Source organism: Mastigoproctus giganteus, chromosome 6 (assembly GCF_048544385.1).
Source record: "Mastigoproctus giganteus isolate SK-2022 chromosome 6, ASM4854438v1, whole genome shotgun sequence".
Classification (NCBI taxonomy): Eukaryota; Metazoa; Arthropoda; class Arachnida; order Uropygi; family Thelyphonidae; genus Mastigoproctus; species Mastigoproctus giganteus.
Window position 1 is genome coordinate 18,502,574 of NC_143580.1, and position 23,247 is coordinate 18,525,820.

A 23,247-nucleotide genomic window follows, 5' to 3' on the forward strand; every position below is an offset into this window, starting at 1 on the left:
CCCAACGCTGACAACCTGCAGAAAAACCAAGGGAAAAAACCAGAAAGTACTCGAACCTAATACAGGAGATCAAAGAGATGTGGCATATACAACAAGTAACAACCATCCCGATCATCGCGTCAACCACAGGTATGGTGCCAAAGACCCTACACAACAGCCTAGCAGCAATAGTTCTCCCAGTAAATACCTACAAGGAACTCCAGAAAGTCGCAATCCTGAATACCTGTAGGATTGTGAGAGAGTTCCTCGACCACTGTCGAGGAACTCTCTCACAATCACAACAGTAACATCAGACATAACAACCCTGTGTACTTGGTAGCAATACCCGTCAAGAGGTGGAACCCCAATCAGGGAGAAATAATATAAGAATAGCAATAATAATAATAATAATAATAATCAACACCAGAAACTATAGGAAATACATCGCAAAGGAGCCTGGAATGCCAGATGACACATGTCGACGATGCCACCTGGCCTCAGAAACGATTCAACACATCTCTGCGGGGTGCAAGGTGTTCAAGAAGCTAGCGAGGAAATACCAGTTGACCAAAGAAAGTGTACCAAATACTACAATTACGAACCCCAGGCAGTACTAGAGATCCGAATCCATAAGCTGTACTGGGACCGCGCCATAATAACGGATAAGACCATCCTACACAACAGACCGGACATAACCCTTGTGGACAAGATGGAAATGGTTACCTACCTGATTGACATAGCGGTCCCGAACACTAGCAATGTCCAGAAAACCCATGAGGAAAAATTAGGAAGTACGCGAACCTGAGACATGAAGTCAAGGAGATGTGGCATATGCAAGAAGTATCAATCATCTCAATCATCGCTTCAACCCCCGGTATGGTACCAAAGACTCTACATAGCAGCCTAACAGCAATAGGTCTCCCAGAGGAAAATTACAAGGAACTCCAGAAAGTCGCAATCTTTAACACTTGTAGGATAGTCAGAGATTTCCACGACAGTAACACCAGACATTACAACCACCCTGTGTACTTGGTAGCAGTACCCGTCAGAGTGGAATCCCCCAATCAGGGAGAAAAAAAAATTAAAAAATAAATAAGAATAAAATGGGCGGGATGGCCCAGTGGTTAAGACACTGGACTACTAGCCTGATGGATCCGGGCTCGAATCCCGCATTGGTGGAAGCGAACGTGGCTCTATTACGCTGGGAGACCGATATAATAATAATATTAAATAATAATAATAAAAAAAAAAACTATCGCGAAAGTTACCCCATTGGACTTACCTTCGCCAAAGTCGGAGTTACGGCTGGGGAAGATAGCGACGCGATTTGGTGTCACTCGCGAGAACTAAATAAATAAATAAAATAAACCACTGGACATAAGCCAAAGCCAAACAAGTCCACCTCCATAGATGCATAATGTCGCGGATAAATATTATTCGTACTGCATCAAGTTTGGCACAGGATAAAGTCACTCGCGTTCACACTTTAGGCAAAGGGGTCGGTTCGAAAAGTTGGAGACAGTCTCCCGAGCAAGACAGTGGAGCAAGTGGCGCTGTCCCCCGTAAGGCTATCACAAGAGAAAGGCAAGACCATCCAGCACCACCAATTGGAAGTGTTTCCTGGGCAACTGCGCTAGTGACCACCCAGGAAGGAAGAAAACGCCAACTGATGAAGTGAAGTATTGAAATGAATACATACATCATGCGAGCATACTATGAAATAACAAGGCTAGAGACCGATATGACAATGTACAGATCGGGACTACATGCCAAATGGTTTGAACGAAACACGGATATTCAGGTCACCGAACAGCGATTAGCAGACCAAAGAAGGACCATCGTCACGAAGAACCTAATAGCTCCTGCCATCTTGGAAAAAATCAAGCAGGATGTCAGCGATCAACTACAAAGCACAAAGAATATGGTCAATATGGAACCAGAGGCGGAACAGCATGCCATGGAACCAGAGGAGGAACAGCAAGAAGAAATATAACCCAGAGTAGCTGAAGTGGAAAGAGACGAAGTCATGCTGTCCAGAATAGAAGACGAGTGGAAGAATGCCCTACCAGAATTCGAAGGAATGGACCCCACAAGAACCCATGTGATACCTAAGCAGAGGCCAAATAAAATCCTGTGGAGAGTAACAGACCACGTCAATCAGCAAATAATGCCACATTACCTTGACAATAATGATGCAACGCTGGAGGCAATCCACACAGCCGTATACTGTGTTACCATAGCAGCCACTAGGATTAATGGAAAAGAAACCAGAGACCAGCAGCAGAAGAACCGAAAACAGAAGGAACCGCCAGCTTGGGAAAGAAGACTTCAGCAGAAGATAGAAGAATTAAGAGTCAAGATAGGTCAGTTGACCCAGTACCAACAGTATGAGAAGTATGAAATTGATTGGAAAGGTGAAGAGCATCCTCATGCTCTTCACAGCAAACATGAGACCAGAAATCAGAGAATAGGAGAATACTTGGACACACTGAAGCAGAACCTCCTCGCATTTAGCAAGAGAGAATACACCGATACAAAGTGAGCTCCCAGAGGAAAATAACCAACCGAATCTTCGATGAGGATCAAAGAGCCTTCAACAGGAAACTGGGTGAAGATGAGAAAGCAGGAAACGGAGCACCTGAGAAGAAGACGATCGAAGAGTTCTGGGAAAATATCTGGAGCAGTGAAATAAGACATAACAGCAAAGAACCCTGGATAGAAGTAGAACGGAAGAAAACGAAGAACATACAAGAGCTGAGAGAGTGGGAGATTCGAGAAGTAGAAGTAAAACAATAGATCAGGAACACCCACAACTGGCGAACCCCGGGAATTGATAACATCCACAACTACTGGTACAAGAAGCTCACCTACACACACAAGCATCTAGCAGAGCAGTTCACTCGAATAATAAGACACCCAGAGACAATCCCGAAGTTTCTCACTGAAGGAGTCATATATCTGAAGCATGAAGATGAAGATACAAGAAACCCAGCGAAATACAGGCCAAAAATAAAAAACAAGAAATCTCCGGGAGAAGATATGCTGGAGCCCGAGGTCGTAAAGAAGGCTGTTGAAACCATCCCAGATGAGATCTTAAACCTCTTCAACCATTGCCTTGAAGCAGGCCATTTCCCAGCAGTATGGAGATCTGCAAAATTAAGGCTTATTCTCAAGAATCCCACAAAACCACAAGAAAACACAGTGGAAACCTCTTCCTGGACAGAAACACTAAATGTTACATTAAACAATCTTTTTCAAGATGACAGTTTGTCTCAGGATCTTGAATCTCATAAACGAATTCGCCACGCTAACTCAATATATGTAACTGATTCTGTGACTGATCTTTTTACTGAATCTAAACTTTTCTCAGTTCTCAAGAGAATTAACGTGATAAAATGTCCCGGGCCGGATCGAATTGAAGACATCTTCATCATCCGTATGGCTAAATTAAAACCTGTAATTTTGGAATAAACGAACAAATGTCTTCTGGAAGGTCTTTTTTCTCTAATTTACATTCTGACAGGATCTAGGTCATTCAAAAAGAGACTTCAGGGCTTTGGGCATCTAAACGATCCCCATTGTGAATGTGGAGAACTGGAGGGCTGGCACCACGTAATGCATTCGTATAACATCTACCTTGATCTATATTTAACCACACTTAGTCCGGAGAGCAACTTGTTAAAATCAAAAGAAGGATTTTTAGCTTTTAGCAGATATTCTTCAGCAGTCTTCAAACGGCGTTGGTATCATTTCTCCACGTGTGATCCCACAACATAGATATCCAGACCAATCGTTCCTGAAACTGCTATGATCTCTCTCCTAGTACCTGCTCTTCCCTCATCACCGGCCACTATCAGAACTGAATGAACACCCAAGTGGACATCTTCTCGTTGGAATGGCTGCATGGCAATGGCAATGAATGGCAATTCATTGCTATTGGAATGGCAATGAACTAATAGGAAACAAACTCACACATTTTCCATTGCACCTACCCAACTTTGCAGATCTCCCTTGTTCTGTAAGCTGTCTTCAATTCCCTGCCTTCGGTGGGCTCCCAGACCATGGATGATTGCACTTCTCCCTCCTTAGCTCTTCTTTCTGCTGAAGGATGCCTCCTTTCCTCCTCCTCCTCCTCCTTTTGCCTACTTTGACTCCAACACTTGTACTATGTTCCCTACTCTCTTCCGCCCCCCCCTTTTAATTTGGTCTTCGTCCAGAACGCTCAGGCGACCCTGGCGACGATCAGCCAAAGTATGAAGGCAGACTGGCTCAACTCTGCGTCGCAGTAGTGGTGGCGGGCAACGTAGGGTCCCACTAAGGGCCCTGCAGTCAAGCAGCCAGAGACACATCAACAGAACATAACACAGTACCGCATAAACCAGACACTACACTTTTTCTGGCTTATCCAGTAGTTCTGCATTTCATCACAGAGTACGTACGACGCAGATGTGGGGAACCACGGGTGGCGCATACCCCTAAATACTATGCCACAATGCTTCCAGGGTGCGATGTTGTCAAGATACAAGACCGCTCTTGAAATGGTAAACGGTTTCCTGGCGATGCTGTTTAGCCATCTCAGGATTCAGTATTCTAGTCCTAAGAAGGCCTTGATGTTGTCTCTGGGGGTCGATGACCAGATAGTTGATGCGTACAACGGAATTGGTTTAACGTATTTAAGGACGTATTGAATCATAAGATGAGGGCTTGGGAGCCTGGTGAGTTCTTGTCTAGTGCTTCAGAGTGCTGCTTATGTCTTTTTAATAATGTATTCGAAGTGAAGTATGAAGTTTAATCCTTCATCCCACTTAAGGCCATTGTGTGCGAGCTTTTTGAATTCTGGTATTGTTCACAAAGCTCGTAATTTCGTTTATCTTCTTTTTGTTGGTGAAGGTTATTTGGGCAGTTTTCTATTCATTAATTTTCAGACCGATGTAGTGTAGGTATTATTCTAGCTTCCCGATTGTCTGGTGAGCTCCTCGGATAGATGAAATGCAGTTTCTTTTTCTTGAGAGGTAACAAAAAATTTGAAATTGTCAGCATATGTAACGAATTGTTCACAGTTTTGAGCTAAAAATGGGGCTAGTGCTATCGCGAAGAAGGTGGTAGAAAATATGCTCCTTTGGGGTACTCCTCTGGAGATACAATAAGTTGCTGTTTGTTTCCCTTTAATTGCGATAATATGTCTTTCTTCAAGGGTGTTGGCCAGAACACTTAAGGTGTTTCCTGTAATGAAGAAATACTCCTTCTGGACTACTGTTCAGGATGGAGACGATGTCGAAGGCTGCTGCTACATCCAGGAAAACGATGTCTAACTGTTATTTATTATTTAAGGCTCTCTGTATCCTTTGTAGCCTCATTAAATTTGTAATAGTCGACCTTCGGGGGAGCAGGGAATGCAAGTATTCTGACCTGTCCCCAAACCAGTGTTGATTGATGGTGTTTAGGATTGCTTTTTCAAATGTATATGATCGGATTCCAATCATATACATCAAATAGAATTTTTATTTCAGTAGAAAGTAAATATCATTGAAAAGTATCGAATATATATTGTATAATTCTATCTGAAAAGGAAGGAAAATTTGAATAAAACGACCGCCTTTATTTAATTTCTGAAGACTCTCCCTTTGAATCTGTGAAAGGGGATAAAGTATCCAGAGATCCCAACCTCTCTGAACAGCTGACTAATCAATCTAAGGATTATCTCAATTGGAATATTATTTCTAAAGAACAAAACTCTCAGAAAACTTTATAGAAGAATTTCATGAAAAGATGGAAGAATCCAATATCTAAACATCAAAAGTAGGAATTCATTTCGGAGTTTCAAAGATTTATCCGAAGAATTTATTCAGGAAATTCTATTAAATTAAGTATTACAATTTATTTGAATTATTTATTCATATAATAAACTATTATTTGAAATTTAGTTAATTGGTTGTTGCTCTTTAACAACCTCAGCTCTCCCAGGTTGTGGAAGATTCACTCTTTTCGTCGCAAAATTTTGAAAGGAATGTGAAATTAAATACAAAGAAGTTTAAGGTTTTCAGACTTGGAGTGGGGAGAGAGAACGAGAGAGAGAGCTTTCTTCCTTACTCAGTATCGTGTTTTTTAATTAATCATAAACATGATATTCTAGCTTAAACCTGTTTCTTCGAAATTTTATCCAAAAACTTCTGATTTCTCAAGGTCTTTCCAGAGGTGCACACGTTAATTCAGCTTCATTGGACTGTGCAACTTATGGTTCAGACACGCAATATCATTTCTGAAAAACAACACGGTTGAGGGAGATGTTTTGTTACTTTTACTAAGACTTCTACACTCTTCATTCAATCAACAACACCCATGGCGTACAGTTGGATTTTATGCATTACGTGTCTTTGGTATAACGTTGTAGCTGGCAGTGATGACCACGCCATCACAAACATTTCCATCAACTCTCCAGTAGGTTTAGAAACTCAAAATGGAACTTTCGAGGCTCCTTCAATTCCGAAGACTCCAGACAGGTACCTCGCTGCCCACATAATGACGGGGATCCTCCAACAACTGTCGGACAGTATAGGGAAAATGTTATTTCCTAAACTGATGAGGATTTTTCTAGAAGAAGAAATATCTTCGTCGTGTGTGCAATCCATGATGAAATTCGGCACCTCATTACGACAGATGAAGACGTGGGCTGTGCAAAGTAAGTCATTCTTTGAAGAAGTTCTCAACTGCTGCGTAAATTGTCCATTATCTTTAACATGTTCAACGGATCTGTCGAGGGCCTTTTAAAATATCATTAAAATCGAACAGGTAGTAATCTGGGTTTTATTTATTTTTTTCTTAAGGTTTCTTATATGAAATTATTCTTTGGATGTTCGGGCATTAGTCAAGAAGGAAATATTTGGTTGGTGAGAATGTTTTCGGTCGAGTTTCCATTCTATAACCACACACTGTTCCTCAAAAGAGTAGTTGGTTAAATTTTGTGGAGATTTTAAAGTTATTGGACAAAAATGTCTTGCTTTCTGTGCGATTGGAGAAATTGAGCAAGATCTAAACATTGGGAAAGGTAAGTGTGGCCATCAAGATAATCTCTGGCACTGAATAACATAAAAGACGAACCGCTGAATAAAGATGGAAATTGGTTGAAGTATTTTTTGGCTTAAACGGTCTTTATATTTTGACTACATCCGAAAATATCAAATCAGAAACTTATTTGAACCTCAAATCGGCAAGTTCCTGCTAGATTTTGTATTTTAAAAGTCCATTAACCACTGACGTGGGAAGCACAATTGGTATAATCAACATCCTCTCCACACCCAGTGGAAAAGACCTGAGTCCGAATCCCATTAATGAGTCGAGGAATTTTTCTGGGTCTTTTTGAAAACGTGATTTGTTAGTCGGCCTCAGGCGAGGGCAGCATAGTTTTTTCTCCACTAAACTCGGGTTTTTCCTCCATCAAACATAAAGTGGACCACAGAACACGCACAATTTACAGATGTTACACACGACGCAATATTGCATAAGTTGCCAATGCGCCTAAAACCCCTACAACAACCCACTGATCGATGAACCAAACCGAAGGAGATTCTTGGACTGACTTTAAAAATGCAGTATGCGATTTTTTAGGAAATAATAAACGCGCACTGATTATGAGACTATCGTGAGTGACAAGTCTGTTTATGGCTTTCATTCTTAAGTCAATGAAGGCCGACCTACAACCAGAGCCTGTGATTCTTTGATTCTTATATACTCTGCCCTACCATTAATATTCGGACGCCCCTCCATGATGAGGAAACAGGTCCTATGCATTCAATGCGTCACAGAACCAACTATAAATATGGACACTGGGCTTCGAACAGACAATTGAAAAAGTGGACATGCAAGTGACACGTTGAACTGAATTACCTCAACTGTTTAATAGATTTGATCACCTCAACAAATGCTAGACGCCGATTAAGATGATGGAAGTAGCGCGCATCCTGGACTGTAGAGCAGTGGAATCCAGTCATATGGACAGAAGTCGCAGTCTACCGGTCTGATGGTCGTTCCTGGGTGTGGCAAATGCCAGGGGAACAGTTCCTACCTGATTGTATTCTCCCCACAACGAAATTTGATGGAGGCAGTGTCGTGGTATGGGACTCCTTTAATGGTTTGGTCACACCCATTAGTGGTTATCGACAAAAAAACTATGGTACCCAAGACAATGCGGCATGCTATTCTACTAGGGTCGTAACAGAGTGGCTTGAGGACATAGGTGTGGAAAAGTTGGATTGGCCAGCCCAGAGTGCTGATGTGAACCGTATTGAGTATCTTTGGGATGTATAGGATCTTTGGGTAGATGTCGACATGTATATTATCTTCTATATAGCGGCTCCAGGAACATAAGTTCATCTCCGCCCTATTACTCTGTGATGATACAAAACTTTGTAGAGCGGCCAGAAACGTGTAGTGTTATCTTTGCGTATATTATGTGTTGTTGTGTTGTTTAGTTGTTTCTGGCTTATTTGCCACCAAGCAGACGATATCCTGGTAAGCTTGCCAAATGCCCGTCTACACCATGAGGAGGTGGGCCACAACTAGATATCTTCCTAGCCAAGTGGCGATAGACCATTATAATCTTTGTCTGCCCTGAAGAGGGCGAAGTCCCGCACCCACTGGAGATAGTGCTATCCCAGTGGGTGCCAGAAAATCCCGTACCCGCAGTTACCCAAACTTAGGGTGTCAGCATAGAGGAAAAATTAATAAATAAACTCATAATTAAAAAATATAAAATAAAAAATAAGTTAGTTAAAAAAACGAAACCGTAAAATAAAATAAACTAAGATAAAATTTTATAGAAAAGAGTAGGAAAAAAACAGAAATAAAAAAATTAAAATATTAAATTAAAAAAAATTAAAAATAAAAGAAAACAGTATTAAAATAAACAAACAAAAAAAGTAAAATAAATAAAAAAACCAGTTGCCCAGACTTTCTTCTATTTTCTCTAGCCGGTACGTACCGACTAAAGAAAATAGAAGAAAAGAAAAAAAAAATTACGCAAAAGTAAAAATAAAATATATTAAAAAATAAAATAAAAAAAAGAAGAGAGAAAGAGAAAAAAATATATAAATAAATTTAAAAGAAAAAAAATTAAAGTGAATTGTCTAAGATTGGACAAATCCCGCACCCACTGGAGGCAGTGCAATACCAGTGGGTGCCAGCTTTCTCGGGTTGCCCAGACCTGAGGGGATGAAAGTAAAAAAAAAGATTAAATAAAAATAATAATAATAATAATAAAAAAACTGGATCTATGTGATCTTCTAAGAGCTATTAAAGGTGACAATATTTTATCTTTGCAAGACAACGTTCACCGTTGAGGCTGACATTATTGAAGGTGCTGAAGGCACCGTAGGAGGTGAAGCTGAATCAGGATTGGCCAACAGAAGGTTTCTTCTAGCAAATAAATCAGAAGCAAATTGTTGTAGGATTCTAAGCTGTGAGGCAGATTCTACTAGATGTTTTTCGTTGCCAGGTGAGAAGGTGTTTATACAGTCTTGTAGGGATTTCCGTCGGTCAGCATAAAGAGGGCAGTGATAAAGCAGGTGGTTCCAGTCTTCCAGTTGGAGACAAAGGCAAGTATCAGTATTGCTCATTCTGAACTGAAAGAGTTTGGAGATGAAAGAGCCATGTCCATTTATAATAAATGATGTGTAGAGGTTTGGAGAGAACCATGGGATATTTTTCTTGTTGGCAATAAAGGAGACGTCTGGTATAAAGTTATATGTAGTTCTGCCTTTAGGGGTTGTATTCCAATGATCGTGTCAAATTTTGTTAAAGCAGACGAAATCTGGGTTTTTTTTTCAGTCTTGGTGTCTGCAAGAACATCATTCTGTATTCCATAGAATTTCATGAAGGTCTGATGTTTTTCAAAGTAGCAGAAGGCACGTTATAAAATGTGCAAGTCCAGAGGTAATACTCCATTTATGACCTGCAGGGCATCAGTTCAGACAGTTCTGCAGGCACGGAGCATTGTAAAAATCACGGATCTTTGCAAGGAGAATTTCAATTTATGCCCCCTTAGTTCGTAATCTGAACAAGTGGAAGAATCCCATCAGAATTCAGTGTGCTCAACCCATTCAAGGCCTTATACATCTCAATCAGATCATCTCGCAGGTCCTAGTCTCCAGGGGCAGCAATTTGCAGAACTTAAAGCGTTTTTGGTAAGAGGACCCCTCTGCCCTCTCACAAACCTTGTTGTCCTTCTCTGTACTCGTTCAAGTAACTCTACATCCTTCCTAAAATGAGGCATCCAGACCTGTACGCACTACTCAAGCGTGGCCTGACCATTGCCTTATACAGATGGACAATCACTTCCTTTTCCCTGCTAACAAAATTCCTGTATATCATTGACAAAAGTCGATGACCTGCTCTTGCAGCCTGTCTTCATTGCTCAGAAAACTTCATATCTGACTGCACAATTACTCCCAGGTCCTTTTCATTTTCTACCACCTCAAGGTTAAACTTCATGTGCCACTTCTATAGCCCATCTGCCCAAAATATCTAGATTCTGTTGCAGTAGCACACTGCCATTACTGTCATTAACAACCCTGCCAATCTTTGTATCATCTGCAAACTTCGACACAAAGCCTGATATACTTTCATCAACATCATTGATAAATATACAAAACAACAGTGGACCTAACACCGAACCCTGTAGGACTCCACTAATGACACTAGTCCACGAAGAGCAGCACCCATAGATTAAGTAATGTAATAGAATGGGAAAGTATTAGATACTCCAGCTGATGTTGCAGATGAACTCGACAGTTACTTTGCATCGATATTTACAGAAGAAAAAACCCCTTGTGTCGAAGAGAAATTATGGGAGTGAAGTCGAAAAATATGTAATTAATGATGTTCAAATCTCACCCGTTTATTTAATGAAAAACCTTTCGAGCCTACAGACCAGTAAGTCTCCTGGAGTTGCTGACATGTACCCTATAATATTAAGGGAGTGGGCAAATGAGTGCATTGAACTTGTGGGTATATATTTTACCCACCTACCATTATTTAGGTGAACCTTTTGTTACCTTGGCCCACTGACTGCTTACAGGATCACGAATCTAAGTCTTAACTGGAGTAGAGTGGTACAACATGACATTAGGCATATTTAATAATGTTTATTGAAACCAAAAAAAAACAATAAACAGGTAAAAAGGCACTTGCATTAAATTAACTTTCCTTACTATAATCTTACAAGAGAAACAATTCAACAAACCGCTCTGCCACGTCCATACCATTACCCTTTTGATATTACATAATTTTTTGTTTTCAATATACCTAACACAACTCTTGGTATTGTGTCATTGTGCATTGAAGTGAATCTTATCTATAATTACAATTTTCCTTAATAGCCTATTGTTATTGTTATTACATATATTTTCCTTCTCAATATCCATTACACAACTCTTGTTATTGTATCATACTGCATTAGAGTGAATATTGTCTTCAATTACAGTTTTCCTTAAGCATTCCTAGTTTATAAGAATGCAGTGTGCCTCTTTTGATGAGATTATAGGTTCTAAAGTTAATAATTAATTTTGATTATGGGGAGTCCTAAAGTTAATAATTAATCTTGGTCCCCTGGGCCAAAATTTTGGGGTACTGAACTCAACAGTATCCTAATTACAGGTTTCACCATAGATGATCATTCATTGCTTGACTTTAATTCGGGGTCTTTTTGCGTTTTCAGCTTCCTCTGCCTTCCTCAGATCTCCAACTTTTCGGTTCTGCAAATTCCGATCCCTTGCTGAACTACATACCTACGTACACGCCGCTACTACCTTTCCTCCACACACTACCAAAGCCTTACCCCAAAGAACAACTAATTTTCCCACCACTCAATTCCTTATACACTGGTGGGCAAAACTTAAGGATCAACACTTTCTAAGGTGTTGATCCTTAAGTTTTGTAACCAATCAAGTAATAAGTAACCAATCAGGTGCGTCAACTAGCAACCATATTTATGCCCAATGAAAACAGTATACCCAACAACCCCGCACTCAATGTGGCTCATGGAACCTAGCAAAACAAGCCATAAGAAGTAGAATTGATACATTATTCCAACGCTCAAAGGAATAATATTCCCCAATTTATGATTAATGCAATGCCTCATATATCTGTCACCATTAGCCCAATAACAGCCGTAACACAACGAGATAAGAATCAGCTCAATAGCAGAGATGCAGGGCTCAATGACGGTAACTCTCCCAAACTTTCATCTAACAACACCGGGGTAGCCACTCAAATACCTCTCAGGTGGCCCTCTCCACAATTCCGACCCAAAATAATACCAAACCTAAAAGGTTAAAGGAGACAGTCCACACTGGAAAGGGTGCATCAAGACGCACATTTGTAGAAGTAGTCACAGGCCAAAAAGATGCTGAGAATAACCAAAAGATCCCACCAGCAGGTCTTATAGGCAGCCTCTACTCCCTGCCCAAGGCATCCTTCACCGATCAACATGTTCACTCAAAAGAAACCCGAATGATATATTCAACATATCAGAAAATGGAACATGGAAGACAACAGGGCAATAGAGATGCCACAGAACTTTCCTCGAAGGGGACTCATTCTAATTTGTACAACATTACAGCATTTCAGACTCGTGGACAAATCTTTATATCTCAACTGGAACCGACTATTAACCAGACAGCATTAAGGCTATGTTTGCAGAAGTGCACAGGATGAATATTGATGTGAGACAGAGAAGAACCAGGTATCTACCCTACGCCTCTTTCATCCTTACCTGCCACCCAGAGAAGATGAGCTTCGTGTTGGATCCAAGGCTATGGCCCTCTGGAACTCTCATCAAACCCTTCCTAGAGCAGAAGCAAACACCCCAAACACCACCGACATCAACATCAAACGCAATAGAAATAAAGCTAGCAATGTTCCAGGCCAACAAAACGCAAGAAAAATCAGATAACTTCACTGAGAACAAACTTACCATAGGAAACAAACTGTCCACATATTATTCAACCCAACTCTCAGCAGATCATAATGACAATCCCCAGGGCTCCAGACCTGTAAAGGATATCCCTGTACACATTACAACGCACAGCAGACCAGTGCGAACCTTAAAAAGAGACTTTCCACCTGTACGAAATCTAGTTACTATGACTACCACCATTCGAATTGTCTATCAAAATGCAAGGAGTATTTGTAACAGGTTAGACACTGTCGGGCAGCTTCTCCTCTCTAAAACCTCTGAAATTCTCTGCGTTGCCGAAACGTGGCTTCGGAATGGGCGGACTCCCTTGCCTGCGCTCCTCAGGCTGAGTACCAGATGCGCTGTTCTTCCAGAGAGGATCGTAGAGGGAGGGTTGCAATATTCTATAATACCACTATCTTCTCATTGGCACATTCTGTGGTAACAAAATCCCTTGCATTTAAAGCTGCTGTGGTATCCCTCAAGCTCAACGCCAACCTAATAGACATAGCAACAGTATACATTCCACCAGACCGAAACAGTGACATCATTGAAGGTGTGATCCATTGGTTGATAAATCATCTCCACGCCTCTGCTAAGCACATTGTTTGTGGAGATTTCAATCTTCCACCTACTCTCACACACATCTTAGTAGGAAACCCATTAGCAGTGTGGATTCATTAGGTATAAGCCTACTTAACTGCCACCCCGCGAGAGGATTTAATTTCTTGGATCTGATATTCTCTTCAGCACCTGCGACCTTGAAGACAGTCCTCACAATCTATTTCAATACGATCACGAACCCATTGCCATACTCCTGCACTAAGCCGCACCTAACTTTGATATCCAAGGCCCAAAAAAGAAAAAAAGACATCACAGCACCCAAATTCATTGATCCACCACGATGTCTCGAAGCTGCATCCTCGATACCCTGGGAGGCTCTCAATAATTGTGATCTCAAGCTAGCTGTGGACCTCATGACCATATGGATTCGAACCATTGCAAGTTATGGTGTTAAAAAGCGTGTCTGCATCACTTCCCGTTCAAGAGCTTGTTGGACACCAGCATTGAATAACAGCTTTCAAGAAAAACAAAATCTGCATAAGAGATGGAGAGAATGAGGCGCTATACAAGATCGTATTGCCTTCTCCAGAGCTCAGGCAGTGTTCAACCGCCAGAAATCATATGCAATTAAAAAGCATTTAAATGCAGCCCTACGAAAAGGCAAATCGTTTTATGATGCTCAGCACACAGGAATTCCAAAATCACTGGACTATGAACTGTGGATGGACCACTTTGCACGATTCTCAAACACTGTGACCCGATGTACTCAGGCAACTTACCCATCAACAACGTTCCTACTGATATGCTCGCCTCCATTCGCATCACCACGAAGCAGCTTATAACTGCTATATATTGATTACCACCCACTGTAACTGCAGGCATTTTGTGCCACAATTCATTTTGCATTTTGTGTCACAGTTCATGATTAAATGTCTTAGCTCGTTTATCATCGATCCTCTACTATCAATTTTTAACCGTCTTGACGCAACACTACTTTCCCCCTCTCTGGAACAGATATGCTGTGAGGCCACATCTGAAAAGCCAATCGGCAACCCTCATTAAACAGTTTAGGCCAATCTCTCATTCTTCCAGCCTCTTGAAGCTCATAGACAAGACATTACTTTCAACCATCACCAATCAAATCATGCCTCACAAACCCCAAAGATTCCCTATGCCATTCCAGGAAGATACACAGTCACCAATTTAACATCCATAACCAACACCATTCTCAGTGCACTAGCAGCTAAAGCAGAGCTTGCCATCACGTACATCGACCTGGAAGCAGCCTTCGACTCCATCAGTATCCCTTCACTTGTTCACCTCCTAGAAAACTACTTCTACATAAAAGGTGACATGTTGTGATTTATGACAACCCTGCTCTCTGACAGAATCATTCTTCTTAAAGCGGATCAACACACAATCTGGAGAAAGATCACTGCGGGAGTTCCCCAAGGCGGAGTCCTCTCCGGAGCATTATTATTCACTGCAGTTATTATTCCATTTGTTCAACAGAGAGAAGACATACTCTGCTATTCCGATGATATTAAGATATATACTCAGATTAACCCGGTGAACATCTCTCAAACATCAATAAAAAGATCAATGAACAGCTACACGACTTAGGCTCCTATCTCCAACAATTTGGCCTCCTGATTAACCCTACCAAATCAGCCCAAACTGTCTTTTCTCTGAAGCCCCAACCAACTGAAATCCATGCTTCTCTAGATGGCATTTCCTTCCGGTGGTCAGGATGCATACCGACTTGCGAGTCGTCTTCGACTATAAACTGACCTTCACCCCCACATTGACAAGCTCATAGCAAAATTCTGTCAAATGCTCTGGACCACAAAACAACAACTGCTCCACGTTAGGGATCTGGATGTGACTCTTCGGTACGTATAAACGCCAGTATACTCCGTCGTATTATATGCCTCGGAAATTTGGGGGTCCGCGGCCCCTACTATCAAGCTCGTGTACTCTGCCGAACACTGTCTCCTTCGCTGGATCACGCATATATATAGTTGTCCACCCCAGCAAAGTCAACTGCGATGGCGATCTCACTAAATTTTGCCCGACTTCCAGATCCTTGAATTGGAAAAAACGCCTTGTTCTCACTGCCAAAATGACAACCGGAATGGTCTTGGAGTCAAGAATCTGGGAACTGTGCGGCTGGAGAAACCTCTACACGGACTGAGGTCAGCTCCCACGTTCACGCTCAACATTTGGATGCCTCAAGGTTATGTGGCATCCAAATGTTCCTATATTGGTATTGGGCGCATCGGTGTATCCCTTGATGTTTGCAATATTCGCGAATGGTTACTTTCACTAGGACGATGCATTTTCTCACAAGGTCAGTATTCGATCTACTGAACACTTTGAACACCTCTTTCAGTCAATGTCACGACGGATCCACGCTGTTTTGAGGGCCAAATGGGAATCTGATCAACATGGGAACCTCTTAATAAAGTAGCAACTCATTGTATGCATAGTTTTTATTACTGATACAGGATCATAACTTGGATTTCGCGATTATTCGTATTCTTAATGATTGAGTATACATCATTGCCAAGGTTTTTCAATGAATCACTAATGCGAAAATATAAGGTGTACTATGTTTCTTTTACAGTGCTTGATTCTTCAGGAAAGATTCCAAGTGGAATACTGTATGGAGACATCACCGAATTTGGATCTTATGACCAGTGTGTCAGCATCAGAGTTCCAAAGCGAAATGAAGAAGAAAACTTCCGTGGTCAGTACTGTACCGTGGTTATTAACTTCCCACTTCCGCCTTTTACCCCCAATATCACTGTTGGCCCACTCATTACCATCCACCCCAACGAACCGGTAAGTTCTCACAGCTGTACAGAAATTGGTTGAACGTATAAACCCAGTTGTTTTTCTTTTCCTTTAATCTTTGCAGTGAATAAAAGATAATTTCAAAAGTATTTCAAATTATTTCCATTTTTTATTTAAAATAATTTTTGTTTATGGACGAAACTGTCCAGGTATTAACGCATATTGGTATAAATAATTAAAACGTTGAAGAAGAATCTCAGTGGGAGATGAAGAAATCCCAGCTCGTCCAGCGATTGCTGTAAGAGAAGAGTGTTGAAAAATTGAGGCATTAATCTTGGAAGGTCATCGTATTAGCTTAAAAGAACAAGCTGCAGAGCTCCAAATTAGGGCAGGGTCTTCGGAGAAGATAATCCATCAACAGTTCCGTATAAGCTAAGTGTCTGCCAGATGGGTTCGGATTTCTCATCCTTACCAGAAGAAGGAAAGGCACAATGTGCAGATGAAATGTAGTCGATGTGCCAGGAAATTCAAGAGGAGTTATTTTCATGGCTACTCACCACGGATGAAACTTGGATCCAAAAATGGAAGCATGCAGAGTAACCACCATTGAGAAAAGGCAAGGTGCAACTAAGGTGATGCCACTTTTTTGGGATCACCATGATGTGTTTCTAACACGTTACCTTCGAAAGAGCTGTACTCTGCTTTGCTAAAAAAAAAAGCCGGAAAAAGTTTTTAAAAATGTTGAAAAAGTGTAATACACAGAGGTTGCTTCCACTTTCTTTCAAATTTATTTCTGGGCGAATAAAAAGAAATCTTTTTTTTTAAACTCCTTCCCCTCGTTTTTAAACGTACACTGTGCTGCCACTGTATTAGGCACACCCCTGCGGTGCACACAAATGGTTTGTCCCACAACCTTGCAAGTCACATGACCACAGTTGGTGATGCAGCAGACAATCTTTCTAGTATCAATTAAGTGTGCAAACCACAGCAAGAATGGGGAAAACGAGTGATCGAATCTACTTCGAACATGGCATGGTAGTAGGTGGAAGACGTGCTGGACAAAGCAGCTCTGAAAAGGCAGTTCTCCTTCCCCATCACGCACCACAGTTCCAAGGGTGTATCGAGAATGGTGCAACGAAAATAAAACATTCTCTCAACGGCACTTCTGTGGAAGAAAATCGCTTGTTGATGAGAGAGGTCAGAGGAGAATGGTTAGAAAAGTGCAAGCAAACAGACAGACGGGCCACAATGTCGCACATCACGTCAGAATACAACCTTGGTGCGCACAACAAAATATCGCAACGGACCACTTGTCACACTTTGTCGCAACAACAGCCAACGGTCACGTTGCGTACCTTTGTTATCATTAAAGAACCAGAGAGCACAGACTATCGAGGATTGGAAAACAGTAGCTTGGTCTGACGAGTAGAAGTTCCTGGTGCATCGTGTTGATGGAAGGCTCAGAATTTGGCGAAAACAACATGAATCCATGTACCCGTCATGTCTGACGACTACTGTGCAAGGTGGTCGGGGCTGTGTTATGGTATGGGGGATGTTTTCTTGGCAGACATGTTTTCTGAATGCCACATCGTACCTAAACATCGTTGCTGACCAAGTGCATCCATTCATGTTGACAATTTATCCACAGTCAGAGGGTTACTTCCAGCAGGATAATGCGCCGGTGCACAAAGGCCGAATCACTATGGAATGGTTCCAGGAACATGACAATGACTTTTCTTTGCTGCAGTGGCCCGCTCAGTCCACGGATCTTAATCCTATTGAACATCTTTGGGATGAGCTGGAAAGGACTGTTCGCTGCATACCTACACCTCCGTGGGATCTGAAGGAACTGCGTCACATATTGATGTCTCTGTGGTACTCCATTCCTGCACAGCGTTTGCAGCCTCTTGTTCTAGCAATGCCTAGAAGAATTCAGGCTGGTTTGAACGCTAAAGGAGGCTCAACACGCTACTAGGTAGGTGTACCTAATAAAGTGGCAGCACGGTGTATGTTATCCTACCAAACTATTCTGACACACCACCCATTGCAGTGAATAATGCAAAAGAGATGTATGCAAAGCGGGAATGGGTTTAGAAGTCTGCAAACAATGCAGCGTGGAGGACTTTTACGATGTTTCAAAGAGGTTTAATCATCAGATGACATTTCGACAATTTGTGAACATGCGCAACAGCACACTTTTGGACCTCGCAAAGTTAATCAAAGCAGATGTGCTGGAAACACAAAGAATGAATAGCATAGCAGTGCGTGAAGATATTTCAGATTACCTCAAGTGGGTATCACAGTGCCATGTTCCTCCGTATATAATGTGTGTAAATTGCGGGTGTTCTGTATTCAGTTTTGTTTGCGGGATGAAAAATCGCAGTTTCCAGGAGAAAAAACCATGCTACTCTCGGCTGACATCGACTAACTCAGCCAGGTTTTGAAAAAGGCCAATAAAAATTCCTCACGTCATCGACGGGACTCGAATTCAGGTATTTTCCATCCTGAGCGGGTAAGATGCGATTCTACCAATTGGGTACCCATGAAGGCTTACTAGCAAGTATTGGTTAATGCAAAAGCACCCTAATACAATAACAACAACACTTCTCCAGTAGAAAATGCTATCATCATTAATTGAAGGTGTTGAGTTCCACCATCTAGAGGACACCGTTCCTGTAATTATTGTTCCCTCATCGGCTGGCGGGTAGGCAACCAGGGTGTAAGAGTAGACAACAAAGAAGTGAAATATTTTGACAATGTGAGACAGTCATAAGAAATTAACTGAAGCTAGTTATGGTCATAACGCCTTGCTGTAGAATTTAGTAACACGTATTGGACAAATCCAAAATGCAAAGCAAAATTTTATTAAACAATAAATAAAGGAATATAAAGTTTCTGGTGAAAATATAGAGAAAAATAAGAAGCAATAAATTCACAGGGAACGGAAGTCTCTGGGAGAAAACACCATGCTGCCTTCTTCTTCTGAGATTAACCTACACAGCCAAGTTCTTCGAATTGAAAGATTTTATGTTCCCTTACCAGTGAAGCGTAACTTTTTAAACGACCAAATTGTTAGCTCAATCTCAACCACACAGTGCATCCATTTTGGCTGTTTTTTATGGCCTTCTAAGAACTCCCCTCATCAGAGTTTAAGCAACCATAACGTGTTTTTGTTTCTTCGCTTGGTTGGAGGCTGACTATGCTCTAATGATATGGACATTAAATGTTTAAGTACCAGAAAAAATATAATTTCAACCGAATTCATAGTACAGGACTAATGTTGTTCGCGATTTCAATCTGCGCCACACCAGGACTATTACAGATGGAGTCCCAGAAGGCGGGGTCCTGTCTGGTATCTTGTTCTCAGCTATTCTTGCTATTCGTGACGGACCAAACAGATATCATCACCTTTGCTGATGCCATAAAACTATTCAGTCTTATAAAATCTGTTAGATAGTCAAGGAATTGACTATCTACAAGATGGTCAATACCTTAGTCCTTCAGAAGAACCAGAACCTCAAAGCTATCGTCTCTGGTTTCGGTCTTCACATCAATCCAAAGAAGTCGAAACAGTTGAATTTCTCGCTCAAAACCGAACCCACAAAGGATGGAACCCAATTTAAACGGATCCGCGATTTCTGCTATCCAACAACAACCCCATCCGGGAGTTGACCGAAAGCTGAATTAGGTAGTACACTGCCCAACGATTTATATCTAGATACCTGCGTTTAGACAAAAAAAGAGCTTTTATTGTGTCATTTAATATTTTCTGTGCAATTCTTTTGCTTTTATAACAGCCTTCAATCTTTGCGGCATACTCTCAACCAGCATTTTATAAATGTCAAGTGATATGTTTCTCCACTCGACCTTTAACGTAGTCACCAGTTCCGTCTTGTTCTTTGAGCGAACTCGACGTGTACGTACCCAACAATCGAATACATCCCAAACATGCTCAATAGGGTTCAGATCAATATTCTGGGCTGGCCAATCCAACTTTTCCACACAAATATCCTCAAACCACTGTTACGACCCAAATAGTATGGCATGACACGTTGTCTTGCTGAAAAAGGTATAAGCCTTTCCCGAAGTATTGGCATAATATTGCTAAGTGCATAATTGTCCGGGCTGTCCTGGTATGGCACAACATTCATGGTTTTGTCGATAACGACTTATGGGCCCAAGCCAAACCATGTAACGCAGCCCCATACCGTGACACTGCCTCCACCTAACTTCATTGTTGGGAGGATGCAATCAGGAAGCACTTCCCCTAGCATTCACCACACCCAGAAACGGCCATAAGACTAGATAGGGTGGGACCCGCGACTGATCTGTCCATACTATTTTCCACTGCACTACAGTCCAGGATTCGCTCTCCCTACACCATGTTAATCGGCATCTAGCATTTGTTGAGGTAATTAATGGCTTATGAACAGCTCCACGACCATTGTAACCCATATCATGGAGTGTTCAAGTGCTCACATTACTTCCAATGCTCTCACAGAGGGTTTGTGTAACTTGAGACAATGTCAAATTACAACTGACGCGGGCAGTTCCTTCAGAATTCTCTTGTCCCGTTCTGTTAGTTTTCGGTATATGATGTCACTAACCGTTGACCTAGCGATCATAAGAGTGACTGGAGATGGCTGGTAGAACGCTTGCTTATGTGCCATCCACTTTGGAAGTCTGTTATTTCTGTTGAACGAGTCATCTTTCATGCCCACTTTTACAATTGTCTGTTCGAAGCCCAGTGTGCATATTTATTGCAGGTTCTGTGACGTGTTCACGTACAGGACCTCTTTCGCCATCAAGGGAGGAGTGTCCGGATATTAATGGAAGGGTAGTTTATGTTGTTTTATCCTTGTTTACTATGTTGTGTTATCCTTTCGTGTAAACCCCTGGCTTGTAGCCGTGAAGGGTGTTGCCGTGTTCCTTGGGTATACAATAAAGAGTTCTACTTTTCAACACCATTTTGCAATTTGGTCTATCAGTTATAATAGAATGACTGGGTGGTTTCGCTACTGCAGTGCTTTTGTCAATTTTGTAAATCTCAGCAGCACCTTACATTTCTTTCATTTTCTATTTGCAGGTGCTGGAATTGATGAAAAGTTTGACGAATATGTTGTACGGGCGTAAATATCAAACGGGATTTTGTCTCCCTTCTGCTTGTTCATCGATGGATGTTCAGAAGATAGGAAACAGAGGTAAGCCATTTCTCGTTAATGAATCCAATCCTGAAGAATTGCTGACACGTACAGATTTAGTTTACAGGAAACTGAAAGTCGGAGAGATAAGCAAGAATTTCATTTGGATGTTGCTATGGATTGAAAGTACCTTTGGAGAGAAATGGATCGTTTTCCTTTCAGGCACTACTTTTAACCCCGTTAAGCCAAAAAACAGACTACACAGAGCAGCAATAGGAAAGACATCATCATCTTCAATTGCCTCAGTTTAACTTTTAAAAACACAATTGATTTATACAGTGAATTTATAGATTGACGTTGATGTTCCTCTACTGTTATTCTTAAATAGATTTTTCATTTCTCAACAGCCATCAAGCTCGTCAATGAATCCTTGAGTGCATCGGTACCTCACTGTCTCGTAGATGAACCAGTCAAAGTAGAAGTTGTACATATCGTCTTCCTGTAAGTGAAGCTCACTCTCTGATAACAGTTTGTGATATACATTATATTGCCAAAGGTATCTGGACCCCACTCGGATTTGGGACATATGACCTACATCTACCATTCACCTATCGGAAAGAGGAAACGATAAAGAAATAAGCGGACCAATGAAATCGAAAAGATGATTGATTGACATTACACCATAATGCGCTGTATATAATATGTCTCTAAACTGCATGGATTCTGTGGTCGATATGTCGTTCCTGAACGAAAAACCCCAGTTTCTGGGAGGAAAAACCACTGCCCCGGTTGGAAACCGATTAACCCTGCCACCTTGCGAAACAGCCCCCCCCCCTCCCCCAAAAAAAAAAACTCAAGAGAATCGAACTCTTCCACACAGTGTTCACAGGATTGCAATTCTTCCAACATTGCTACCCACGAGGGTCCAGAAGATGATTCAAAGTACTAACTTAAGTGAATTAGTTTTAAGACATTGAACACCTTCAGTATAAGATTAAGTGAAACGTCGGCTTTGGTGAGGACTATAAGCCTCGAATTAGCAGCTGCATTTAAATGGTGTACTGGAGAAGGAACTGAAGACCTAAATTACCAGCTTTGTGTTATCAATGTCTTCGAGGATGCTATCACCATCTTCCCCACACCGATTGTAAAATAAGCGAGTTCGAATCCCATCAATGACGATAATTTTCTATTATCATATATTGGTTTGGATTCTACCGACAAGGGTCTAAAGTGTAATTAAACTAGGCTAATTCATTAATAGATATTGCATCAATGAAAAGTTCTTTGAAAGTGCAGGTGCTCGGATACTTTTGTCATTATAATGTACATATTATCCTCAAAAGGCATTTCGGCGCCATTCACATGGAACAAAGTAATTTCATTATAAAATAAGTAATAACGTTTAACGCCATTACTCTCAGATATAATCGCTTTGATAGAAGTTGAAGTAAGGTCTTCCAATTGGAGTCCCAATTCCAATTTGTCCGCACGTGCTCTCTTATGTTGGGATCATGACTCTGAGACAGCCAGGCTAACTGAGAACTTTCATATCCTCAAGTCCTGTCGTGCAAATCTGAATTTTCTTGATGGAGCATGAAGGATCCAGCTACACAGAATTAATAGATCACAATTACCACTGAGTTGTTCAAAATGTCAGTACACGATGTGGCATGGAGGATTGTTTCCACCATGATCAACAGTTCCAGTCCGAAGAATAAAAAGAAAGGCCCAAACAAAGAAGATGTCCGTTGTGAAAATTGCTATTTGGACGATACAATGAAGTCAGAAGTATCTTCTAAGCATTGCACAAACCAA

General features: G+C 41.2%; 1 protein-coding gene across 1 annotated transcript in view; it reads left to right on the forward strand.

Moving 5' to 3' along the window:
• Positions 1 to 6,318: 6,318 nt before the first annotated feature.
• The window catches only part of LOC150084024 (O-acyltransferase like protein-like), a 55,446-nt gene continuing 38,517 nt past the window's right edge, over positions 6,319 to 23,247 (forward strand). The window contains exons 1-4 of the mRNA XM_090375745.1: positions 6,319 to 6,658; positions 16,119 to 16,336; positions 21,375 to 21,489; positions 21,837 to 21,930. Coding sequence (XP_090231871.1) covers positions 6,319 to 6,658; positions 16,119 to 16,336; positions 21,375 to 21,489; positions 21,837 to 21,930 — 767 coding nt within the window. The remainder of the gene's footprint in view (positions 6,659 to 16,118; positions 16,337 to 21,374; positions 21,490 to 21,836; positions 21,931 to 23,247) is intronic.